Source organism: Alligator sinensis, unplaced genomic scaffold (assembly GCF_000455745.1).
Source record: "Alligator sinensis unplaced genomic scaffold, ASM45574v1 scaffold647_2, whole genome shotgun sequence".
Lineage (NCBI taxonomy): Eukaryota > Metazoa > Chordata > Crocodylia > Alligatoridae > Alligator > Alligator sinensis.
Genome location: NW_005841832.1, coordinates 5,092,811 through 5,119,113, shown reverse-complemented (window position 1 = coordinate 5,119,113; position 26,303 = coordinate 5,092,811). Strand labels below are relative to the sequence as shown.

The 26,303-nt window shown below is 40.8% G+C and overlaps 1 protein-coding gene across 3 annotated transcripts; it reads left to right on the top strand.

Annotated features, from left to right (window-relative positions):
• The first annotated feature begins 106 nt into the window (after positions 1-106).
• SLC35A3 (solute carrier family 35 member A3) lies at positions 107-25,246 on the top strand. 3 transcript variants are annotated; one of them, XM_006014993.3, is made up of 8 exons: positions 107-233; positions 10,805-11,009; positions 13,674-13,828; positions 13,914-14,036; positions 14,663-14,834; positions 15,411-15,529; positions 17,368-17,501; positions 19,886-25,246. In XM_006014993.3, the coding sequence occupies exons 2-8, from the start codon at positions 10,823-10,825 to the stop codon at positions 19,974-19,976; spliced, it is 981 nt and encodes a 326-aa protein (XP_006015055.1). In that variant the 5' UTR covers positions 107-233; positions 10,805-10,822; the 3' UTR covers positions 19,977-25,246. The 3 variants fall into 3 exon arrangements, with proteins under 3 accessions (XP_006015055.1, XP_025053153.1, XP_025053146.1); XM_025197368.1 differs by lacking the exon at positions 107-233 and adding an exon at positions 7,270-7,731; XM_025197361.1 differs by lacking the exon at positions 107-233 and adding an exon at positions 7,773-7,794.
• Positions 25,247-26,303: the final 1,057 nt, after the last annotated feature.

Sequence of the window (26,303 nt, the reverse complement as noted above, 5' to 3'; positions counted from 1 at the left end):
AGCCGCGACCCCCGGGCAGGCGGCGCCTCTCACCTCCTGCGGGGCACGTTCTGGCCTGGGCTCGCTTCCCGGACCCAAGCCCACGGGGCCTTTCAGGGAGCTGTCACCGGAGCCTGAGCCTCAGGTTGGGCCCGCGCCGTCGGGATGGACACGGTCGTGCGGCGGGAAAGGCTTTAGCATCCCTCAGGCGTGCGCAAGGGGAGACGGAGGGCCAAGGACGGCACAAGAGAGAGGTAAAGGCAGCCTGAGCTGCCCCGTGTTTTGGATGCCGCCTAGGCTGTTGGGTGAGGGCGAGGCACATGAGGGGCCGGTGAGACAGGGAGGAGCTCGGGGATGGGAAGTCCAGGGAAAGGAGCAGCTGGTCAGGGTGGAGGAGGAGGCTGAGGCTGAACACAGTTCTTGCCGTGCGAGGGGCATGGAGAGCAGTGTGGGAAACGTGTCAGACCATTCAAAAGCTGGGCTTCCTTCAACAGCATTAACTTGTCTCTTCTGTACAAAAACAACTTATTTCTAATTACGGAGGGCACTTTTTCTATTATTATTATTATTTGCAACAGTTGTCCATCAGCTTGTTTTGAGTGCAGCAACTCGCTTGCATTGCTCCACTCGAGGTGGAAGTATAGCGGCCACACTCTAGAGAGCGATTAGATTAGCAGTTGATGAGTGTGAGCACCAGCTCCATCCCTTCTCATTTGAGCTTCACCCTGTACTCCTGAGGTGTATTTTAAAGCTAGATGCGTGTGTGTGTACATGGGTTTGGGTAGGATAACGCTCAAGTAAAACTCCTGAGTTCACACTACGGTGAAGACAAGTTCTTTGTGTGCACGTATGTGTTTGAGGTGGGATTTGAACGAAGACAGAACTGAAAGTTCACCCCTGTCTCCGTTTGACTAATAAGTCTTTCTGTACTGGGATATATGCAGTGAATACAGTGTATGCAGTGTTTAAAAGAAGAGACAGAGAAGTTTGATCCTACGTGTCCTTCTTCTATGTTAGCAGACTGGGTTTGGCTCAGTAACTCTTATGTCAATATAAACCTGTTGCACCAATGTGCATTGATGTTAGATTTAACTCAGTGATGTCTTCAGTTTCCTCTGCAAGTGAACACTGTCAGTTTCTAGCCTGAATATTTGATTTCCATTAGCATTCATCTAACTAGAGAGAATGTATTTCTGGGCTCTTCATTGCCTATAAGGGGTCAAAGGAAGAATCTAAAGATTTAACCTCATATGGCACTTGAGGTTAACAGTTTCTGACTTACTATTTCTAGATATGTTTAGAGTTGATTAAAAAAAATTCCTGAGAGATCTTTCCTTGTGAGAAAATAAGGTGTTCTGCAGTAGCATCCAAAAGGCCACAATCAGAATTTGGTTGCTGCTCTGTTAGCTTTCTTATATATTTGTAGGAGAGGACAATTTATGGTGTTGTCTTATTTACCCAAGTCCAAGCTGTCTTCAAAGTTAAGATGACCCATCCTCCAATAGTTAGATTCTAAACATGGAAAATGTAGAATTGTTTTATAAGTTTCAATGTCTAGAATCTAATTATTGGAGGAACATCTTAAATTTGTACTTTCCAGTGGAGAAAGCAGTGGCAGAGAGGCAAGCAACACCCCCCTTTTACCCTTTGCACACCTTGCCCCCCTGGTTTCTGCACCCCACTGTGCCTGCCCTCCCACTTTCCCCTTTCTCCCCTCTGTTGCCTGTCTCTGTGTCTGTCTCCCCCCACCTCCAGTGCTGCTTAGCCCTGCCACCAGTTACCATCACTAGTGGTTCTGGCTCTGAGCCCCACCCAGCTACACACCAGTGGTTGTGGCAGTAGCATGTCCAGCCCCAGAGCTTAGGTTCTACCAGTGGAGAAAGGGAAGTAACTTTAAACATTTGTTATTAAACACTTTTTGAAAATGCAAGTTATAGGAAAAATACAGCAGCACATGTCCACATGGTGTTCCTAATAAAGACCTTCACAAAGAGAATGAGTGCAACCAAAGAACCTAAGATTTGAACTGATAACGTGACTAGTGGTGGCTGGGATGGAAGTATATGGGCAGGTACAGTTTCAAGCGATAACAGTTGTGGATGTCAACAGGAGTAGCTGGAAAGGAAGCCAGTGTCAGATAAGAGGTTTGAGAGGTAAAATGGAGCAAATCTATGGAAAGATTTTAAAACAAGAAAGTTGATTAGAATTACTCTGTGTTAATTTTTACCAGTTGTGGTTTATAAAAAAAACTTTACACATGTAATCTAAAGATTATGTATGGAAAAATGTCATTTTTCAAATTCATACCATTTAGCAAAGCATTTGACATTTACAAACTGTTAGTACATATCTAAATTCCAACGCAGAAAAAACTCAACAATACATTTGGGTAGACTGTCAGATCCTAAGAGATTTTTCTGCATTCTAATTACCATCTGTATGCTGCTTCCCACACAAAGAATAATTTACTCAGTTGGATATAGTTTTATTGAGCCCTTAAACCTTGTCCAATAGGATATATTGATGTGCACAGAGGTAAAAGATCTGAGGAATTGAGCAACCACATGGAAAATGCAGGTTTCTTACTTAGTCTGTCTTATTAGGTTGTCCAGTACAAGCAGAAGTAAGTGTCAGTGCCAGACTGGGATATAAGGGAGAGAAGGTTATATGCATGTTAACACCTTGGAGAGGAGTTGATATATGCAAATAGTTTCTCCAGATTCTGTGCTAGTAGCCTTGAGTTGTAGAGTTCAGACAAATTTGTTGTTACTCCATTTTTCTTCTTTGATTGTGTCTCCTTGTTTGCCGATCTTCTTAATATTATTTTCCTATTTTAATAATTTATTCAAGCATAGCATTACCAATTAGTTCGTGTCCCCCCTACTGTGATCATTAAAGTATGCTGTTGTAGTCTGCCCTTCTGCTTTTAAGGAGGTGCCATGGGTAGATTACATAAACCTGTTCTACTTGAATGAATCAGAACAGTTTACTTTTTACCTTATTTATTTGTGTGAGGCCAAGTCTTACAGAACTTATTTTCTGGCAAATCCCAGCTGCAAAACTAAAACAATGATTACATTTGCCTTTTGGTTTTACTTGGGTCTTGAGTTTCCAGTTTAGTTTAGCCTCAATTTTTGCTGAAGTGCAAATACTGCTGAAGTGTTTAAATGGTTGGTTGCATTTTGTGTAGAAAAGAATACTTGATCAAAAAAAACCCAAATATATCAACAGTCAAACAGCCAACAGTAGCAAGTCTCTTATAACTTGGCCTTTATGTTCTAAGAACCTCAGCAATTAAAATGTGAAATCTAAGTTGTATTTAATGCCAACCTGAGTGCAGCTTATGTTAGCCTATAGCCATTGGCTGAAAAATATAAGAAGAGTCTGACATTTTCATTTACTTTAAAATTAAACTTTGAGTAAAAAAAAAATATAGGTGAGCCAACAGCAAACGTTTATTTTCATGCCAGGTGCTTCTGTGAATGCACTAAATAATTAATTTCCTCCAGCACTCGTTTAAGATATGTGAAATAAAGTTGTTTGCACAAATTTTGTGTTTACTTTTTAGGCTGCTGGTTTTTATGTGGTCCTTCCTTGTTCCGGTCTGAGTCTTGCAGACTTGTTTCCTGTGGTGAACAATGGCTGCTCTGTGGAGCCCCAGGGTCTGTCCACATAGTACAAGTTGCAGAACTAGAACCTCAAATTACATTAAATATACTTCCATGGTTCTTTTTTAAATACCCACTGAAGTCTATACTGAAGAACTTTGAGGCTGTATCAATAAGACACAAAGCATGTTCTAGAGCAATAGTGATCAACAATTTTGGCATAGATGCCACAAATTAAGTTTCACATTCTCCCCATATGCCACTCTGATCCCCTCCCCTTGTCCTATCTGCTGCTCCACTTTCTGCACCCTGCCTGATATGCCACTGTTTTCTGCTTTCTACCCGATCTGCCATTGTGTTGCCTGTTCCCTCCCTGATCTGCCTCATGTCACACACAGAGGCTGCTCATGCCACTTGTGGCATGCATGCCACAGGTTGACCAACCCTGTTCTAGAGATTATCCTGTTTTAGTTCTACACTGGATCATTGCTAGACTGGATCTTCTATGGAGAGATTGTGAGCATCTACAGCTCACAGACCCTAAGCATTTATGGACATGGTCTTTAAAGCTGTTGAGTGCATGCAGTACCAGATGATATCTATGCAATGCAGCCTCTAAGCTGCTGAATTTTAAATCTCACTCCAAAGTGTGAAGACAGCTGTTCAAAAAAAGTAAATATATGTTGTTTAAAAAATAAAGATAAGGTAGTGGCTATGTATTTTAGAGTTAGCAAGAATCTTGTATTACATATGGTGCTGCTTTAGTTCTTTTGCAGCTGAAAACAGAACATTCAGAAATTGTTTTTCTTGTAGTGAGAATACTTAATTTACAAAGGTTAACATTGGAATGTGAAAAGCACCATTGGGTGCAGGGTGGACAGGCTAGGGTACTCAGAAAGTGGGGCCAGGTCTAGTGGTAGCGGGGACACTAGCAGTGGCAGCTGGGAAATGGAGTCCAGGTACTGCAGCACCCCAGCCCTGCTGTGCACCTGGGGGTGACGGAGCCAACTGCATGCACCATGGCCAGGGCTGCCCCCTGTGCCTGGGCGGGCAAGGCTGAAGGACCTGCTGCAGGCCGGATAGAATCCCTTGGCAAACCAAATCTGGCCCATGAGCTAAATTCTGCCCACCCCTATCTTATAATGTGATTTTTAATGAACAAGACTGTACTTTGTTCAATTGTAAATAACATTAATAGTAAAATCATAGAATCAGAGAAAATTAGGGTTGGAAGGGACCTCAGGAAGTTATCTAGTCCATCCACTTGCTCAAAGCAGGACCATCCCCAAATATATCATCCCAGCCAGGCTTTATCTAGCCGGATTTTAAAAACCTCCAAAGATAGAGATTCTACAGCCTCTCTGGGTAACCTGTTCCAGTGCTTTACTGCCCTCCTCAAGAGAGTTTTTCCTAATATCTAATCTCAGCTTCCCTTGCTGCAACTTGAGACCATTGCTTCTTGTTCTGTCATCTGCCACCACTGAGAACAGTCCAGCTCGATCTTCTTTGCAACTACCCTGCACAAAGTTGAAGGCTGCTATTAAATCCTCCCTCGGTCTTCTCTTCTCCAGACTCAGTAAGCCCAGTTCCCTCATCCTGTCCTCAGAAGTCATGTGCCCAAGCCCCCAAACCATTTCCATTGCCCTCTGCTGGATTCTCTTCCATTTGTCCACATCCTTTCTGCAGTGGGGAGCCCAAAACTGGACACAGTACTCCAGATGTGGCCTCACCATCACTGATTATAAGGGAACAATCATTTCCCTCAATCTGCTGGCAGCATTACTACTAATACAACTCAGTATGCTTTTAGCCTTCTTTGGAACAAGGGCACACTGTTGGCTCATAGCTGATTGTCCGCTGTAACCCCCAGGTCCTTTTCTGCAGAGCTGCTGCTTAGCCAGTCAGTCCCCATTCTGTACTGGTGCATGGGATTATTCCGTTCTAAATGCAGGACTTTGCACTTGTCCTTATTGAACTTCATAAGATTTCTTTTGGTCCAGTCCTCCAATTTGTCTAGGTGTCCCTGAATCCTAGCCCAACCCTCCAGTGTATCTACTACTCTCTCTCCCCAGCTTGGTGTCACCTGGAAACTTGCTGACAGTGTACTCCATCCCACCTTTCAGATCATTGATGAAGATATTGAACAAAACCAGCCTCAGGACCAACTCTAGACATCAAGCCATTGATTACTACCCTTTGAGCCCAACAATCCAGCCAGTTTTCTATCCACCTTATAGTACATTCATCCAACCCATACTTCCGTAGCTTGCCTGCAAAAATGTTGTGGGAGACTATATCAAAAGCCTTGTTAAAGTCAAGGTATATCACACCCCTTGCTAAAGTCAAGGAAGCCTTTCTGAGGTCAAGGTATATCACATATGAGTTTCTTGCAAGAACTGAGGAAAGCATGAGAGATTTTCTTGTGGTCTTTGTACGTGTGAAATAATTAGAATGTACTTATAATGATTTTTTGCGGGGAAAGGACATGGAGGGGAGGGAATTTAACATAGCAGTGAGATACAGGTCAAGATTTTGTATTTTATAAGGTTATGATGAGTTGGCAATCTGTAGTTCAGGAATGAATGTAGTCAATCTGCATGGATAAGTGAAATAATGTATTTTCCACTTAAGTCAGTGATTCTCAACCAGTGTGCTGCAGCACCCTGTGGCATCTTGAGATCTTTTCCAGAGTGCTGCAGGGTGCTACACAATGTTAGCACTGTTTGGTGTGCAGAAATGATTCACAAGGTAAATCCAGAGATTTCAAACAGGAATTCATGGTGTTAAAAACATTTTTTACCTGTTTTGGTCTTTCTGAGTTGTTTGCAACAAAAGAATAGCTCTATTATATTCCCGTAGTCCGAGGGGTGCCTTAAATCTAAGGAGGAGGGCCTTGAGTCTGAAAAGGTTGAGAACCACTGATATAAGTCCTGCTACCAGAAGTTATGGAGGATTTTCAGTAGTCCCATTATTTAACAACTAGTCATATGGCTTCCCAAATAGTTTTTTGGTTCCCCACCCCTTTCCCCCCTGTCTCCACATGCTATTAACTCTTTTTCCATACATTTAAAGTGGAGTCAGCACTCTCACTTATTTTCCACTAATAGTGTCCCTAGTGGAGGGGTGGGCTAGTGTCCAGTAACAAGTATAGTATAATATAAATTCAGACCCTAGCATACTGTGCACTAACTTTCCAATGTAGACATGTACCCTTTCTTAGCCGCTCTCTCTGCATGAATAGCATAGTGCTTTGTCTGCTAAGATACTTAAGTTTGCCTTTGGTACGGAAACAATATAGCCCAGTTAGCAGAGTGCTACATCTGGGTTGATTAGTCTTGTTTCTCAGCAGAGCTAATTAGTACAGATCATGTGCCATGCTAATATTGAATCTGGTCTTACCTCCAACAAACTAGTTTGGGCATCTGTGCATGGCTTTGCATTGTATCTGCAAAGTGCTGAATGGTCTGACCCAAAACCTGGAAGGCAATTAAGTTTGTGTTTGATTCAAGCTGTGACCAGTCCCACTAAAACAAATGAGGCACCTTGAGTGCCTAAGTGATATGTTGGATTGAAGCCCAAGTTTGCACTGGGTTGTACACCCTGATACATGAAACTTAAGGTAAAAGGAAGGGAAGAGGAAACAAAGCAAGCTGAGCACCTACAGGGAAGTTATTGTAAGTTAATAGGTGGGGCATTTTCTTACTGGAATGTGAAAGTTCAACTGTTGTGCAGTTCCAGACACATGACTAACATACGGTACCACGTACAGCATAAAACGAAGGTGCTTCATTTGTACACAACATTGCTGACGACTGCTTTCCTTGGAACCTGCAACTCGGTTCCATTCTTAACTCCAAGAACAATCTTTCTTTTACAACCACAGCAATACTTACGTTCGTTTTGTGTGGCTGTTAATGCTTTGGGTCCATTTAAGGAATCAATGGAATAAATATTTGATGTTCTTTTCCTGCTACCTTTCTGAGGCACTTTGTCCTATTTAAGGAACTGCTTGGCAGGAAAGAAAATGGATGTGACCAATTTTTTACAGGCAAAGTTAAATGGATGATATTACAGTCTTAAATTTCTGCTTTCTGGAATCATGACAGATAATGAACCCAAGATTGTACTTGAAGACAACAATTCTGTATGTATTTTTTTGTACTTTTTCTGGTGTCTGAGTTTTATTGGAAAAGCACTCACTTCTAAGGTCAGCCTCTTTCTATAAGTTGATCTTTGGGGTGATATGAATCTACAGTACTGCTCTGCTTGTTCACCAGATACAGAAGTTGAAGGTCAGAGGGTTCTGTGGACCTCTCCATTCTATGTAAATGCATCTGTTTCAGAGGAATTTGGCTCAGAAGCAGTTTGTCTGTGAGGTGTGAGTTTTTGGAAAAAGTTATCTATGCGTGTTAGTTGGGACATATTTTTATGTAGTCAAATTCCCAGTGCTCACATTCTAACCAACTGGGTGGATTGAAGGAGGAGGAGATAGGGATATTTCAGAATTGAAAGAGGGAATTGGCAAAACTGTCCCAAATATGCAGTATAACCTTAATCAAAAAAATGGAGGAAGATGAAAATGCAAGGGCTTAGAATTCATTCCTTTTTTAAAGTGTTACACGGTTTATTTCCTGAGAGATGCTAGCTTCAGAAAGAAGTTAATGCAGTGTGAGCACCCTATAGTTCCAGACCTATGAGAGAGAAAAATTTCTATTATGCAAAATGTTACCACTTCTATTTAATTGAAGATAACTTTAGCTACCACTTCTTTAAGAGTCTTCCCAGTTATCCTTCATCTGTTCCTGTTGAATCGGCAGTGTCGGCTTTTGTCTGGACCTGAGAGAAACAGTAGATTTTTATTTTCCCTAGTCTCATCAGGATTCTTTTCACCCTCAGGTTCACAGCTCATTTCCTTGTTCCTGGAAGACAGCAGCCCACCTTTCTGTTCTTTGGACCGTGATAAAAGCCTTTTGATTTGCTCACAGTGTGTTTCCAATTGCTAGTTTGTCTTTTGCGGGTGTTGATATTAAACTTGGGTTGTTTTCCTTTTGTCTGCATATTACACTGATTTCTGTTTCTCTCTCAATCTTCTGTACGTCTCTTCCTCTTTTGTGGGGTTTTACTTTTTCTTCTCTTTATGTGTTTCTCTTTGTTCTCCAATATAACAAACCTGCCTTTCGATCTCCTCCAGTAGTCAGTCTCTTCCTCTGCCTTATCCTGCATTGTCTGTGCAGGCTCCTCTCCTCCAACATTTCATCAAACCCCTGAATTCTACCAATTTCTCCACCAGGATCTCTAGTCCTCAGATTTTCTTTTCATGGTCTCTTTTGGGTGATATTTTTGCATATAAATAGTTTCTGTCAAGTAGCACCTTCAGGTTAATGTGCATCCTATAGCTTCTGCACTCACTCATTTATTCTCTTCCTTTCCTCATTGCTAATGAACATTAACAAAAATACATGCAGATCTATAATTTTGGCTGCAAATAACTGTATTGTTCACAGAAATGAGATGCAATTCACCTGCATCTGTGACTGGATGGTTGCAAGCCTGTTATACAGTACTATAATGTCTCCTTAAGTATCTGCAGTTTATAGCTAATCTATTTTTTCTACATATTTAATTGCAAAACATTTATGAAAACTGAGTGTATGTGTATGAGTCAGAAATCTTTGAATAGTGCAGTTTGTCTAGATCTGGGAAAGAATAAGCTTAGAAGATATATTCGAGATAAAATCACAGTCAGTGAAAAACAGCTCTTATTTTAGGCACAGGTTTTCAAAAGTATGTGCACATTTCCCCCACATTTAATTATTATGCACAGCACGTGATACTTGCAGGTTACCCGTGTGCATTGAGCATTGAATAGTCAAGCATGCAGACTTTTAAAAATCATAAATCTTAACTTGAATTTTACTGTATGTGGTGCCAGTACAGTATGTGTATAGGCCTAACCTCTCCTTGCCTTCTGTTCTAGAGTTCTCTAATAAATACAGTGCTTAAAGTGATGGTAGCAGGCAGAGCCAGTGTACATTGCAGTGCCTAGTATTGATTAAGTGAAACTAAATCAGTGTTAGCTACAAGGAATTTTTCTGGTATGGACAGTGCATTTAGGCTTTCTCACTTGTGTGATGGCAGTGAAGTTACATCCATAATTATTCAGTGTTTGTCTTTCCCAAAATTGTGTAATTTGCTATTGTTCTGCTTTCAATTTACACAGCATGGTTATCTGAACGTTTGTGGATGAATTTTCAGCACATGAATTAGGTTCATCAGTCCCACTAACAGTAACTGTGGTTGCTTTACATGCAGCTAAAAACTGCATTGTGTTTTGGAGCATGCTGAATGCACAACCCCTGATCCAGAAAAGGCTTTTATGCATACATTTAATTTTAGTCCTTTTTTGGGACTGCTTATGCTTAAATTAAACATGCATAAAGCTGACAGAATTAGAGCTTTTCTCAGCACTTCAAAATTTCTAAAATAGAGATGTGATGATCTGTCTCACCAACTACAAGATGGCCTATAAATGTAGATTTGAATGTAGTGCGTATGAAATGAGTGTGTACAGTGTGAACTTGCATGAATATCTATCATGGAAATGGAGGCTACTATTTTTATTACTCGGAACAAATAGGATAAAGTGCAATACTCCTTACATTGTTTTTCCTATTGCTTTTTCTCTTACCATGGCAATGGTCTTTGTCTTATCTGTGATCATGAATTAGGGACGTTTTAGTTGTTGGCGTTCTTTTATATTTTCTCATTCGATTTATTTGATTCAATAGCTCTTTGAGCATTACGGGAATTGATGTATTTGACTGTCATGTTACTGTGTTGACCAAGTTCCATGGAACATTTGCATTTCATAATCTTCAGGTATCAAAATTTATTTTAAACAGGCTCATTTCACCTTTGATTTGAACAAAAATATTGCATAGTAATAAGCACCACTGAGTATCATTATAGAGTTTCTCTGCTAATAGGAATTGTTCTTCCTAAGCTTTTGCTATTTTACTACTCATAGTTCAGTTGAAATTGGTTAGCCTCTTGCAGCATTGTTTTTAGAATAGAAATCTGGATAAGCAAACATTGTTGTATTTGATTCCCTTGTTTGACTCTGTCCAATGGACACCATTTTCATACATAAAATTAGAGAGGAACTGGCAGCGTATAGTTTTGGCTTCATAATTATTTTTATTTTTCTTCTGTTTCAGGAAAGTGAAGGTCAAGCAATGTCTACCAATTTGAAATATCTCTCCTTGGGGATCTTGGTCTTTCAGACCACTAGTTTGGTCTTGACTATGCGTTATTCTCGGACATTGAAAGAAGAAGGACCTCGCTACTTATCCTCCACTGCAGTAGTTATTGCTGAGCTGCTGAAGATTATGGCCTGTATTTTACTTGTCTACAAAGATAGCAGTATGCATTGGGTTTTTTCAATGAGTATTTTTCCTATATTTTATTAAATAATGTATTCCAGTGAAAGCTGCAGAAACAGGTTAATTCTTCTCTAGTTTGGTTCTCAGTTAGCTTAGGAACTGCTTTTTACATGCTTGGGTAGATTGTAAGAACCCTTCATTCTCACCATCTCTGTATCATGTGGCTCCTTATCACAATAATGTTCCAACAGTAGGAAAGACCTCTGCTTGTACTTAATACCTCAACACCGTATATCCATTTTGTAAATCTATCAAAGAAACTCCATTTGATGGGACATGAATATTGAGAAGTATGCAAAGCTGTTGTACTGAGAACGGTCTTGCCTCTTCTGTTCATCTGGAAGGCATGCACAAGAGTGCTAAATGAGTAGAAATGAGGGAAAGCCATACATGTGTTTGAAGAATAAGTGATAAGAGCATGAAACAGAAACAATGAGCTCCTAGCATAGTAGAAGAGATGCTATTCTAATAGTAACCAAAAACACAATGTTAAGCTCACAACTTCGTTAACTTCAAAGTGCTGTTGTTAGATTGTATGTTCTATACATCATGATTATTTTCAGTTTTCTAGCACCCCAGGGGTGCAGACAGAAGTGACAATTTTCGCCTGTGCGAGATAGCGTGAGAATTGGAACCCTCATTACATGAGGGTTCAGATGAAGACATTTCAAAACAGTGTCTTCTGTAATTTGTGTCTGTGCTACCTGCCAAACTGTCGCTGTTTTCAAAAAAGGAGGGGGGAAGGGAGCAGAGGGAATTTGGTGTGGGGGGCTCTTAGCCTCCACTGGAGAGTGGGGCAGGTGTATTGGAGCCCCCTCTGAGGTGGGGGGGCTCCAATTCACCCACCCCACCCTCCAGCACTGGCTGGGGAACCCCTAGAACAAGCTCCCTCTGCTCCCTTTCCCTTTTCCCATTGAGGCCAACCCATTGAACCGTACTACTGAGGCCAGCCCATTAAATTGTAGTACTGAGGAATGAAACCATATTTAGGTGTTTGGCTTCTCGGAATTCTAGAATTGTAAGTATAGCATGAGAAATAATAGTAGTGATTTGAATTTAACCTTCAGTTGTAATTGTAACTGTTTTTGCAATACTAATTCTTATAGCATTGTTTGGGAAGGAAGTGCATTTGGAGCATTGTTTCTGATATGTGTAGTTATTGTGTTTTTAATGTTTGTGGTATTTCTTAAAGCTAAGCAGTGTTATATGTGTAGTAAGGAGTTTTAATAAACATCTTAAAAGGAATCAAAATCGTGGTCGTTGTGAGAACACACAAGGCTCAACCTCACCCCCACCAGCGTACTAATTTGAACCAATATATTGTGTGGGACCTCTCTCTATTCCGTAAAACCCACTAGAGACACCTTTCCCTTTTCCCATTCTGAAAACAGAGCCAGCTGACAGGGAACTGGCAGGAAGGAGGGGCTGTTGCTAGGGGGAACCAGTTACAAGCTTACAGCCAGTCCCTGCTGGAGCCAAGAGTGAACTTCTGTTTGGTCCTGGGGATCATTGTAACTCAGAATGCTTCCTGCAAAGTGTTCTCAGTTTCAGCAGGGAGCTGCACTTCTGTCTGCACCCTCAGTGTCTTGAGCTCCTAAAAATCTTCATATGTGCTTGAACACTGACATCTGTACAAACACATATAGTTTATCATTAAGTTGGGGTAAATTTAAGCACTAGATTTAGCTGCAGAATGAAATAAATTTGAAGTTTCCACATGTAAAGCTATTTATGCTTAATAGAGTTTATTCCTTTACTATTTTGGGGCATCCCTGTTAAGTCTTTAACCAATCATAGAAACTGTAAATCATCCTGTTTTTTTAAATTATAGTATGCCTTGCCTTCTGCCTATTAAAATTACGTTGAATAATTATAGGCAATAGTATGTTGGGCTAACAGGGACACTGTTATTGTAAGTATCAGGACTTGCGAATCATTTATAAAATAAGTGTGAAAACCAGAAAGAGAGAGTATACAATACTGCATCTCTCTCATACAACACATGCCTCTTCCACAAAAGTGGTCCCCCAAAATTGGGGTAAATATATTAAGCGAGGAAACTGATTTTCTGCCTGGGATAGAAGCACTCTGCTTTGATTCCTGCTCCATGGTGCAGCAGCTGTTGCGTTACAATTCAGGCTGCTGGGGGAGTCAGTTGACTTAATGGCTCAGTGTTCTTCACTCTAGCGGTGTTAACAATCCTCTGTCCTTTTTAATGGTCTTGAAAGTCCATTAATTAAGTTAACCTTTTCAGGGTTTTGCTGTCTGTTAGCTGCTCCTGGTCTCTCTTCTCCTCTTTCACAGCCTTGGAAACGCTTTAACTTTTTTCCGAATCATAGATCCACCCATGCAGACTAGTTTTCAGGAGCAGCTACGGTTTCAGCCTTAGTTAAGTAAGAAAGGGAGGGTAAGTGAGTTGAAGACTAGCCTTTGCCCTGCTCTGTGCAGCCATAACCCTGGGAAAATATTTTTTCCTTGTTACACCTTTCACAAACCAAGTGCATATTATTTTCTGGGGTGACTGAGTTTTTGAAGGCAGACATTTATAATAAAAAGTATATAGCAATCTGAAACAAATGCATCACAAATTCTTTGTTAACTTCCTTTTCTGTATCTTCATTATTTCTGTTGTTTACTTTTGTAGAGTGCAATTTTCGGACACTGAACAGGGTACTACACGATGAAATCCTTAACAAGCCAATGGAAACACTTAAACTTGCTATTCCATCAGGAATTTATACCCTCCAGAATAACTTGCTGTATGTAGCACTGTCAAATCTAGATGCAGCCACTTATCAGGTACTTTCTTTCTATATATATCTTTGTATTTGGACAAACAAAACATGAATTGTGTAGTAATACCTTTTATTGTGTGTTTTTCCAGGTCACATATCAATTGAAAATTCTTACCACAGCTTTATTTTCTGTGTCCATGTTAAGTAAGAAATTAGGTGTATACCAGTGGCTTTCTTTAGTGATTTTGATGACAGGAGTTGCACTTGTCCAGGTAAACCGTAAGTAAGTCTCTTAGTGGTTTGGGAAAGTTATTGGGAAAGAGAGAAAATATTTGAGCATCAGTTACCATATTGTACATCTGGAACTAACGCATATAGGTACAGTTTGTTATCATTTCCAGAGCAGGATTATAGGATAGTAGAGTATTGAGGTTCTACTCTTTATTACCTCTTTGACTAAAACCCTTTGTTGTATTTCCTAGTCTCTCCAGTACATCTCTGACTACACTCTTGTATTGTCTCTATAGAATAATGAACATAAATACTAGATACAGCATGTCTACCATACTATGATTGACAGATTTGGACAATTCATAAAGTATTCTGGATAAAATTGGGTCTCACTGAAGTCAGTGGGAGTTTTGTCAGGGGAAAATCAGAATTTCACCTCTTATTTGATAAGGGCTTAGAAAGAAAAATCATAACAGCAGTTTTAGCTACTATTTTTTTTAATATATGTGATAAGATTTAATTGTCCTACAGCACATCACTCAACATTTATCAACAGCTTGCTGGAAAACAAGCTGTTGCTTATAAATATTCATACTTTAAAAAAAATTTGGAATGGGTTTATGCATTTTTAAATATATGTTTTGTTTTGTTTTGTTTATTCATCTAGTGGCCCTCAGATTCTCAAACATTAACTGCTAAGGAGCTTTCTGCAGGGTCTCAGTTTGTAGGCCTCATGGCAGTTCTTATAGCCTGCTTTTCCAGTGGATTTGCTGGGGTGTATTTTGAGAAAATTTTAAAAGAAACCAAACAATCTGTGTGGATCAGAAACATCCAACTTGGTAAGTTCAAGTCTGACCATTTTAAAAAAGGGACATTGTTTTCAGAAGAACTGAAAACAAAGGTTCAGATGAGCGTTAAAAAAGCATAAGCATTTTAGCATGGTGTATGTAATTAAATCTGTAAATAAATTCTGGTTTGGGGTGTGCTTATTTTCTTCTTAGTTCCTGTTGCTCTGCCTAACAGGAAACCTAAATTCACTGTTCCTTCTACAAACACAAGCACAGTCACTGAACATGTTATCCATGCCTTACTTATTTTAAGGTTCCATGGACTTGGTTTTGCCAAATTTATCTTAATCTATATTTTTCAGTTAATTTACTGTTTGCCAAAAAAATTCCCCATTTTGAGTGGGTGCCTTATTGGAAATGACCAGAATCTGTTACAAGAGGAAAATCTATTTTTGTTGCTTTTAAGTTTCTATCTGGGTGGCATTTAAACATACTTGCAGTGTTGCAAACTATGGCCCATATCTTAAAACTGGAAGCATATGGGCAAACTCTTAAAGCCAGGTGGACCTGATTAAGGACCAGAGACTGTTCTTTTTTAATTACAAAAATCTGTCTTTTACTTTTTAGGATTTTTTGGTAGCATATTTGGATTGATGGGTGTGTACATTTATGATGGAGAACTTATCTCAAAGAATGGATTTTTTCAAGGGTATAACAAACTTACGTGGACGGTTGTAGTTCTACAGGTAATGTATCTAAAATTGTACCCTGACTGAAACAGGTCCCCTGAGACACTGATAACAGACCTAGGGACTTATTTTCTTGTGTGCTTGGGGAAGTTATGTTGGTGGCTCACATTTACTCACAAAATTCTCATTAATTTAAATGTCGTGTCCATCCATGCTAAAATAGACCTCCTAATAGAAGCACTTGCAAATTAATAGCAGTGCAAACATTATAGAATCATGTATTGTGCAAAATTAACTTCTACAGCACTATTTCCTTTGTAAAGTTAAAAACACATTGATAAAGAAAATAAAATACAAGATTGGTTACATAGCCTATCCTCCTAACAATCTTTTTGAGCTAAAAATGGAGTATACTGCCTTATCTGCAGTCTCATTTTGGTGTATATTTGGTGATCACTGTGCTGGGGAATGAGGAACTTGTTTGCTAGTTGCTCTCAACCCAGCATATGCACAACAGCATAAAAAGCATAGTGGATTTATACACATTTGAAAACCTTTAATAAGTTTACAAGATATTAAAATAGATGTTGCCATTAAAATTATCCATTGTGAATATGATTTAAAGCAAGGGCAGGCAAAATACAGCCCGTGGGCCGGATACGGCCTCCCAAGCACTTTCATCTGGTCTGCGGCGCCCCCCAACAAATTGTGTCCTGCCTAGCCCTTCTGCCCATGGGTACATGCAGCCCCCAAAATGTACCCTATTGCCTTGCTCCCACCTTCAAGGAGGGCAGCACTGCACATTGTAGTGAGGGGCACAGCCTCTGCCGGGCTGCCTGCATCGCTGTCACTCCCTGCCACTCATGTAGCCCCTGCACTCACTCATGTAGCCCCTGCATTCACACAGCAGGGAGAGAAGCCCTGTGTACTGAAGCTGGCTGCCTTCCCCGCAGGGGCTGCACTGCAGGGGAGGGAAGCTCCAGGCGCCTTCCCCTGTGGGTCGGGGAAGGCAGCCACTCCAGTGCCTGGGGCTTCCAGTGCTGCACAGCCCCGGCAGGGAAGGCACCTGGCTCCAGTACATGGGGTTTCCCTCCCTGCTGTGCAAGTGCAGGAGCTGTGCTTGAGTGGCAGGGAGCGCCGGCAATATAGGCGGCCTGGTGGAGGCTGCACTTCTTGCTGCGATGTGCAGCGCTGGCCAGAGCCACACCATGCCAGGTGCCTGTGCACTGAGCGCTCTGCCTGCTGCAGCACCATGGAGGGAGTGTGGGGGGGTCCCCATACCACCCACCCTCCCTCACACCCACACCCTGCCCCCACAACCTCCCACATATACACAACCCCCCCCAACATACCCTATGCCGCACACATGTGCGCGCGCACGCACATCCACACTCTTATACGCTCCTCCCCCACACGCACACAATTTACAAAACTAAGAATTTATTTTTGAGTTATTATGTAGTCACCTCTGTAGCAGAATGCCACCTCTGTCTCTCCCCAAAAACCCTGGTATGTGACAATTTGGTTAACGTGGTCCCTGCAGAGGGCGGACATCCCATGGGCTCTGTAGGTAGCCCTGAGTTGTAACCTGAGCTGATGTTTGACTTTTAGTGTATGATTTGGTCCTTTTCTGGCTCTAAGACGGCAAACCCCCCTCCCCCCAAAGGAGTATTTCCAGGGGGCAAAGGAAGGACTTCTGATGGCAAAGGTCAGGGGTTAGGGGTGGGACTTCCGGTCCCAAGATGGTGACAAGGGGGCAGAGCAACTGTCAAGGGGAAGGAGTACCCATGCGGCCCTCGACAGCTCGTTTGTTAACCAGCCCTCCACTCAAAATAATTGCCCACCCCTGGTTTAAAGTCGGTACTAATCTTAAGTGCATTTCAATCTCTTTGCAGGCACTTGGGGGCCTTGTGATTGCTGCTGTCATAAAATATGCAGACAATATTTTAAAAGGATTTGCAACTTCTTTGTCTATTATCTTGTCAACATTGATCTCCTATTTCTGGTTGCAAGATTTTGTCCCTACTAGGTAAGATTCATTTTCCATGTATACTCACATATGAACATTACCAAAGATTTAAATGCCTGGTAGATACTGATGGAAAATAATATATAGAAATATGGTAAGAATTATTTGTAAAGTTTTGGATGAGTTCCTCATCTTAAATATGAAAACCTAAAGTCTCATGCCCTAGTTTCATAACAAAGCAGGCCACAACATCTTTTGCTTAAGCACTGCAAATTGAGTTCTCTTTTAGATCCTTCCAAACAGCCCGTTATAAGTCATTGAAGTAAACTAAATTTATTTCTGATTTTTATCTAACCACTATGCCCTGACCATCTTGGTTTTTAGTTTGCTGTTCTTCCTCTTTGTTGTTTTTTTTCCAGCTCTCTCAACGCTTTTCCTCTTTCAGCTTCTCAACCCGTATTCTCTTCCAGTTTGTTTGATGTTTTTTATTTTGTCCTTTACGTTTTCTCAGTTCATCTTATTCTACCTTCCTTCTATTGTTTTTTTGTTTTGTTTTGCTAGTTCAATCCCTTTTATTCCCTAATTCAGACCTGAGCACCTTCCTTTCTGACTTTGACCTCATTCCAGATTTTGCACTTACTTTTTTCAATATCTGAGATTTGACTGTGCTGTACTTAGCGCAGCCTCTTGGGAGCTGCAGGATGCTACTGTTTCTTCATGCTTAGTATCACTTATGTCCTTCTTTAGAACTGTCCCTAACACTGACAGTGGTATAGCTTGTCTCTTGGACTCTTTGCTGTCTGTTTCTTCAGTTCCAGGTGAGTTACAGCTGAAGAGTAATAGTGAAGGTAATACCTAGCACTTGAACCGTGTATTTCTTCAGGTTTCTAAGTGCTTTACAAAGAAGGAAAGTACTATGAGCCCCATTTTACACATGGAGAAACTGAAGCAATTAGGTAAATGACCCATTGTAATGCAGCAGACCTAAATCTCCTGAGTCCCTTCCCCTTGAGATGCTCTCCAAAGAAACATGGAGGTTTTTTGGTTTTGGTTTGTTGCTTTCTTTTGTAAAGACACATTCCAAGACTACTCCAAGCATAATACAGTGTAATTTGTACTCTTATGATTCCTCAGGTTTTGGTAGTTCTGGCATACTGTGCAATTGTGCAGTGGCAGACCACTCTGTAATGGCTTGTAATATTCCACCACACATTGAGTGTGCTGTGTATTGGGGCATTAGTATGCCAAGTTTCAGTTTTATGTAAAAGTATACAAATGTGATCATTATAATGGACCTACATCATCCAAAATGGACTAAAAATATTTTGAAAAGTAGCTGCTTGTGATGCCAAGTAGATTCTTTCTAAAACAGACTGTAGTCTAGCACAAACTAAAATTGTTTGCAGTGTTAGGAAAGGTTTAGGTGACAGTTACGGTCTGTATTAAGGCCTACCAACATTTCTGAAATGAAAAACAGCAACTATAGGCCCTGTGGGGGGAGGGGGGAGGGGATGTTTCTTGTTGTTGTAGATATTTCATTTCAAACTGCTGTCACATTTATTTAAATTGTATATCTTGTCCATAGTGCTTCATAAAAAATGAGGTCTGTATGTATAGCTAATATACAGTATTGATGTGTGTATACTTTTATATACATTGATGTGTGTATACTTTAATATACATACCATATTATTATGGTAGTTAAGCCCTGCCTACTCTTTTATACTAGTTGTTTTTTTTATAAGAACAGTTCAAACTAGTTGCTGCCAATATATGCTCCAATACGCTTTGACATATCAAATAGTTCAAATATGTCTTAGAAAGGCTATGATGCAGCTAGGACTGTCAAAACAATGTTAAAGCCTGGATATACAGCAAAATAAAAATGAAACTACTGTAGTTAATGTCGGATGCTTGTGCATATTATGGAGCTTCAGCCAAGGAAACAAAGGCACTTATATACCATTAGACTGGTTCTCCTTTAGCAGTTGTTTCATGAAGTGACAGTGTTCTTTTTAATCTTCAGACTGTTGCAGTGCTGTATCATGTAGGGGCAGGCATCTTAATTACTTTTCTTCTCTCTAGTCTTATACTTTCAGCATAATAGAGAATATATTATTAGCTTTGTTTGTTAGAAATTAGAGGTAACTATTTTACCCGTACTAGAAGTGTACGAGAGCAGGGGTTGGCAACCTGTGGCTCACCAGCCAGCTTCAGCCCATGAAACTTCTGGATCTGTGGCCTGTGGAGTTGGGGGGGTTTTGGTAGCATTCAGTGGCAGGGGGCTTGGTCATTCCTACCTGCTTCTAAAAAAAAAAAAAAGAGGGGGGTGGGGTTTGCCAACCACTACACCAAAGAATTCACTTCTTTTTGTGTGGACCAGATTGTATAAAATTACACTGACTGAAAAAGCTAACTTTTTTTTATATATATATTCCATTTAGTGTCTTTTTCTTTGGAGCCGTTCTTGTAATAGCAGCTACCTTCCTATACGGTTATGATCCAAAACCTGCAGGAAATCCTATTAAGGCATAACAGACTTCCTTACCCACCTGTTTCTCAAAACTGTGCATTAAGGACCTCAAAAAATAATTTGCATATGGGTGATGGCATCAAGCACTGGAAGGAGAGGATTATCACGCTGAAGCTGAGCAAGAACTAATTATTGCTAATTACTGGTTTTGGACAACGAAAGGGATTAAACACACAAAAATATATGTAATTCTGATGAAAGAATGAAGGGGGAACTTCTAAGTGCAACTTGGTGATACAGACTTGAATAAAATGTTTCCAAGCAGCTGCAATTAGGAATGTTTACAACTTGAACTTGAGGTTAAACAGAAGATTTTACTGTTTTGACTGCTGCGGAACTGTCCTATGCACTCTTTGCAAGAGCACATGACAATATTGCCAGATTGTATCTGTTTTTGCAAATTGACTCTATTTAAACTTAGTAAATATGTTTTTAACTGTTTTGTCTTTGGACTTTGAATTGAACACAATTCATAGTTCTAAAGTACTGGTTCTAATTAGGTATTCCTTATGAAAGCTGTGACAACTGAAGTATGATTGAAACACATTTTTACGTATTAAAGAATTTTATATTTATAGAAGGCTGATTTAATAAAAGGAAATCTGGATTCTGTTGCTCTAACTGTATAAACGTTTTTGGAACTATTTTAATGCTCTCACTTTAAGTGCACAAAAGGAGAAATTAAGCATGAAGGCTAGGAATTTGTGCTGACATTCCAACTTGACCAATGGTAACCATTGGTGTTACAAAGCTGTACCAGCTCTATATAGAGCATGTACCAGAAGGTCCTGCAATATCTTGGAACACTTGCATTGGTGTTAAAGATGGAGTGTTTGCTTGGATAATGTTCATTCCTTTAGTTTTATTGATCTAAATCAATTTAAAGTAAGGTAGGTTTTGTGTATGGTTTTGTGTATGGTCCTTTGGGGATTGTTTTAATTTTAATGTTAAGGAGGAAACTAAACAAATGCACTGTTACTGTCTGGAATAACTCTTTTTGGAGCCATTATGGTATATCATGTGTATACTGTACTGTACCTTTTATTACCAAGTTGTTGGGTTTTTTTATGAGTGTATTTACTCACATGAGCTCTTGCAAAGCTGTTTCAGTACGTTTTGTATACAATGGCTTGCTTAGAGATTTTTTTCAGGAGTTGCTGAGCCAGCTGAACTGGAATGGCTCCCTTAGAGCTGTTCAATCTAGTGTTTGAATTAGATAATTTAGTAAACATGCAGGTTATAGTAAACTAGAAAATAATGGGGAACATTTATTGTGCAATAGATGGATGTAAAGATATATTGTTCTTTTTCACCCTACCCCATCCAAAAACACTAAAAGCAGCTAGATCCTGCTAATTACACATCTTGTTAAATAATGTACACGAGTGATGTCAAAACACAAAAAACTTGCCAAACTAACAAACCCCTTTCATTCCATTCACTTTTCCCTGAAACTGGCTTGAAAAGTAAGTATTCTCATGAGTTTTACACAACAGGTATTAACATGGAGTGACTTCTGATCTGTGGTTACACTTGTGGAAGTAGCAGCTGATAAAAACAAAATGTTAATGATACCTTACCTGTAGAATCGCAAATGAGAAAAGTATTTAATGTCTCACTATATGAGCCCACATATGTACATGTACACACTGGTGTCAAAATGGTAGAACTGGTAGAAAACAGAGTGATGGTGTGACAGGAGAGTTTTAGAATGTTTACCAGAATATTCTAGTAGGTTTTCCAAAATTTTTTAGTGACTGACTAATAACAGAGAATTCCATGTAAAATGATGTAAAATGCCATGAGATTTTAATGCAAGTCACTGTAATGCAAAAAAACCCCCAAACAAACACTTATACCCAACAGATAAAAATAATACTTTTTCTCCAGCTAATTATATGGATAAATCAACATTTATTTTAAACCAGGGAAATCAAATAGAGAAATTCCAGAAATGGTACAAGGGATTTGACTATAAGTAGCATAGTTACTCAAATTCAAGATTATTTCAAATTTAAGACACCCCCCCTTCTTAGATTTTAGATATGGAAAATTATAAATTTGTTTTAATTTCCCATGTCTAGAATATGGTTATTGAGTGTCCTCTTACATTCATTCCCCCTACTACTAGCTCAGGGAAAGTGGTGCTAGGGAAAGCAGACCTGGGGGGGGAAGGCAACCTGCCCCACGCCCCATGTGTCCCCCTCCCCTCTTGCCGCTTGCCTCCCCACTCCTACCGTCCCTCCCTGCCCTCCTTACCTTTGCAGCTGCTCTGGCTCTCTCTCCATTAAGGGCACAGAGTACCTGACTGGGCCAGGCAGTAGCAGTAGCTCCTGCTCCAGTCTGGATCAGGGTCAGAGCTGGAGCGCAGCACCTCCCTCTCGCCCCCTGTTCTGCATCCCCCCTCCACCACATGCTCTTTCCCCTGCACCCCTCTTGTTCCCTGCTTCTCTTCCCCTGCACCCCTCTCTATGCTCCCCTCACTACATGCTCCCCTTTACCTGCACTCCTTTTGCTCCATGCATCCCTTCCCCCACTCCTCTCTGCACCACGTGCCTCTTCCCCATGCTCCTGCCAGTACCATGTACCCTTTCCCCCATGCTGCCCCCTACATTGCTTGCCCTGTTTCTCACACCCCTTCCCTGTGTTCCCCTAGCTCTACATGTCCCTTCTCCTGCAACCCTTCCCCCTGTGCCCCCCACCCTGCACTGCACACCCCTTCCCCATGCTCTCTTCAGCACTGTGTGCCCTTTTCCATGAGGTACTCCTGGCACTGCATGTTCCCTTTTCCTTGTGTTCCCTCCCAATTTGTGTCTCCTTCCCCCATGCTTCCTCCATGCACCCCTACCTGCTGCATGAGCCATCCTGGCCTTGTCCAGAGCTGCAGCAGCTGCTTGCCTGGCCCATATTCAGATCTATGACAAGGATTTCCCCCCATCTGCCTCCCTTGCTGAATGGGGAAAGAAATCTCATCTTAGAGTTAAGTAAATATGGTAATAACGAGTTCTGTGATATTTGATTTATTGTTAGGCTCTTTGACCTCTGGATAAGGTATGGAATACTGTACCTTCAAGGCTTATCTGCTAATTTGTCACACGCTGAAAATAACCATCCAGTTTTTAATGATCATTTGAAACTCCAAAGCACTTTATAAAATGAATTGCAGACTGGTTATGCATCACTTCCTCCATCACTGAAGTGCACTGCAGGGGTAAAATGTTGCAACTACCTAACATTGCCTAGCTAAAAAATTTTAGGTCAAGAAATGAAGGATACCTTTTCTTGAAGCAAATCCAAGAATTTTAGGTAGTAGAAATATTATCTGAATAGGAATTTGACTGTGACAAATAATAGTGTCAATTTGAATTACAGCCATAGTAATAAGCAGCTGATTTCTATTGTCCACTTCAGTGAGGAACTGTTTCTAATAAGAAAAGCTGGAGAGAGAAAACAGTTTTTAAAAAAGGAGAGTGAAGGAGTGACAAGTAAAGCCAAAAAGCATTGTTCTGCTGTAAGAAAATCCAGTATTGCTATTTCACTGAGACTGATACCAATTTAAGGAACATCAGTTTAAAACAAGAACAAAATTATGATGCTATATCTGTAAATAAAATGGGTACGCTCTAGCCTTTGTGGGGAAAAAATTCTTGCTGTTGTGCTGAAGGGGAAGCAAATCCTCTTCTCTAGATCATCAGAACCAGCGTGGTTACTGTGGAAAGGAATAGGACAAGATTTGAGGAGGGTGTACAGAGCGTCTGGATCTCCTGTGTGAAGCAGTGCTGCTTGAAAGTTTGAGCTCACTTTCTCACAAAGATGGCTACAGAACTAACCAACTAGCTATGGGTCAACTGGCCATCAATTTTCTTGAAAAAGATGCAGGAACAGCAGAGTATTCAGGAATCTCAAAAAGGATAGGGGACTGAAAGAGAGGTTCATATGTTCCAAAGATATAATCCCTAGCTCACAGCCTGTTTTTCCAAGTATATGAAAGACAAGTCCAACCTGTATTTGCCATTTAAAATAGTGAATTTATTAATGCAAGCAGCTTATGGATACCTAGAACCAATCTTTTATTTAAATATGTATTATATATCAAGGTATTTATTTACAGCAGCTTGACTGTGTGATATTATTGAAAGGCAAACATGATGGAAGTACTGGTTTTTTATTTCATACTGTATATGGAAATTTGCCTGACATCCACCAGGATGTGTAGCTATTTTATTCAAATAATAATGAACTGTTAAAACCAGTTGAATATACCTGTTGCTATGTGAGATTATTCTCCAGTTGAAGCAGTTCAGCAATTCAATGGTTGCAAAATCGTGAGTGAGGTAAAACAGATTTACTTCATAAATTGATTTAAATTTCTATCCATAAGTGCCCATTAAATCTCTTGTATGACAGAGAATTCAAATATGTTTGCTTGTAATTTAGTAGAACATCTTTGTTTTAGACAAAGTAAAACATGGTTGTTCTGTCACCAAGAATTTTGAAACCTTTAATAACAATGGGTAGACTAATATGCTAATTTTTGCTTATTTAAAATAACATCTGTTTTACTGTAACTGTTACTGGTTGCTTCATTCTCTCCCTAAGATGAATTTTGTATTTTGGCAGCATTTTTTGCTTTTCAGTTCCTTGAATGTCCTCTCTTCAGTTTTGGAAACATAATTGTTTTGTGTTTTTTAACTTATTTTGGGGTATAATTCAGAAGAATATAATTGATTTCTTTCTTGCTAAGCTATTTTTAAAATTGATAAATCAATCTTGGCTTTCTTATGCTTTTCATTTGCCTATTTTATTTACTTTTCCATGTTGTAAAATATTTCCGTATCAACCATTCATGTTCTGCATTCTTGAAGTTAGATTGGGGTGGGCAAAATATGGCCCGGGGGTCAGATCCAGCCCACCAGGCCATTCTATCTGGCCCACAGAGCCCCTAAAAAATTTAGAAAATTAATATTTATCTGCCCTGGCAGCCTGTCAAAGCAGACAAGAGTCAGGAGCAGTAGGACCCGGGGGGAGCCTCAGCAGGACTAAATAGCTTAGTCCTGCACACCCCCAGCCATTTCACTCCCTTCCTGCCTCCGCTCTGCTCCAGCACCCAGCTGCATCAGGACTGGGGAGGACAGGGCCACAGCAGTACAGGAGTGTGTGTGTGTATGTATGCAGGGGGTTGGGGAGGCAGGACAGTATGTGTGTGGGGGGGGCAGGCAAGGACTTTGTGTGCGTGTGTGTGCGTGCGCACGTGTGCAGGTGAGGGGAAGGCAGGGACAATATGTGGGTGTGTGCAGGCAGGGATAGTGTGTGTGTGTGTGTGTGTGTGTGTTCATAGACTAAGTTCTCTCACCGCACATACCCACACACCCACAGCCACCCACAAACCTATACCTACCCCCACAATATGCAAGAGTAAGGCTTCATTTTAAGCTGTTGTGCAATCACCTCTACGTAAACTCCACAAACACATGTAAATCAAGAATAAAATATTTTTTGAAACTAAATTAGTGAATGCTGTAGATGTTTGCATTTTAGAATATAATTTGGTATTTTTCTGGTTCCAAGATGGCAAAACCTCTTGCTGAAAGGAGTACTTTGGGGGGCAAGGGGAGGGACTTCTGGTGGCAAAGGTCAGGGGTTAGGGGGGCAGGACTTCTGGTCCCAAGATGGCAACCAGGGGTGGGGCATCTGTCAAGGGGCAGGGTTACCAAAACAGCCCTCAGCAGCTTGCCAGAACTTGGTAAGTGACCCTCCCCTGAAATAATTGCCTGCCCCTGAGTTAAATGCATCTGACCTAGTCACTGTCTCCCAACATTAATCACAATTAATTTCCCCCTTTGTATGTCTGAGTTGTTTCTAGCTGGACATTTTATATGAGAAAAGTGTGTATAGTTTTTTCTCTCTCTTCCTACATTAGATATTTCCATCATTCTTACAGAAAGGTTAGCATTTGCAATTTAACTGGGTTTTAAAAAATTAATGTAATTCTCTTTGTACGAGAGGCAGAGGCGACCCGTGCAGGGGCCCGGGGCAAATCATCCTGTGTAGGGCCCTGCCCCTGGATGCAAGGAAGCCAGTGGTGGATTTGGCAGCGGGGTGGGGGAGGCGTTGCCAAGCAGCCAGAGGTGCTGGATTCAGCGGTGAGAGAGGGTGCCGAGTGGCTGGGCGTGAAGCCGGTGGCAGCACGGAGTCGCCGCGCCATTCTGTCCAGCTATGCGGGGGCCCCCAAAGCGCAGGGCCTGGGGCGGTCGCCCCAATTCACCCCTCCCCCCCCAGGGGCAGCCCTGATGAGAGGATCCAAAAAATGTTCTAAACCAGGGGTGTCA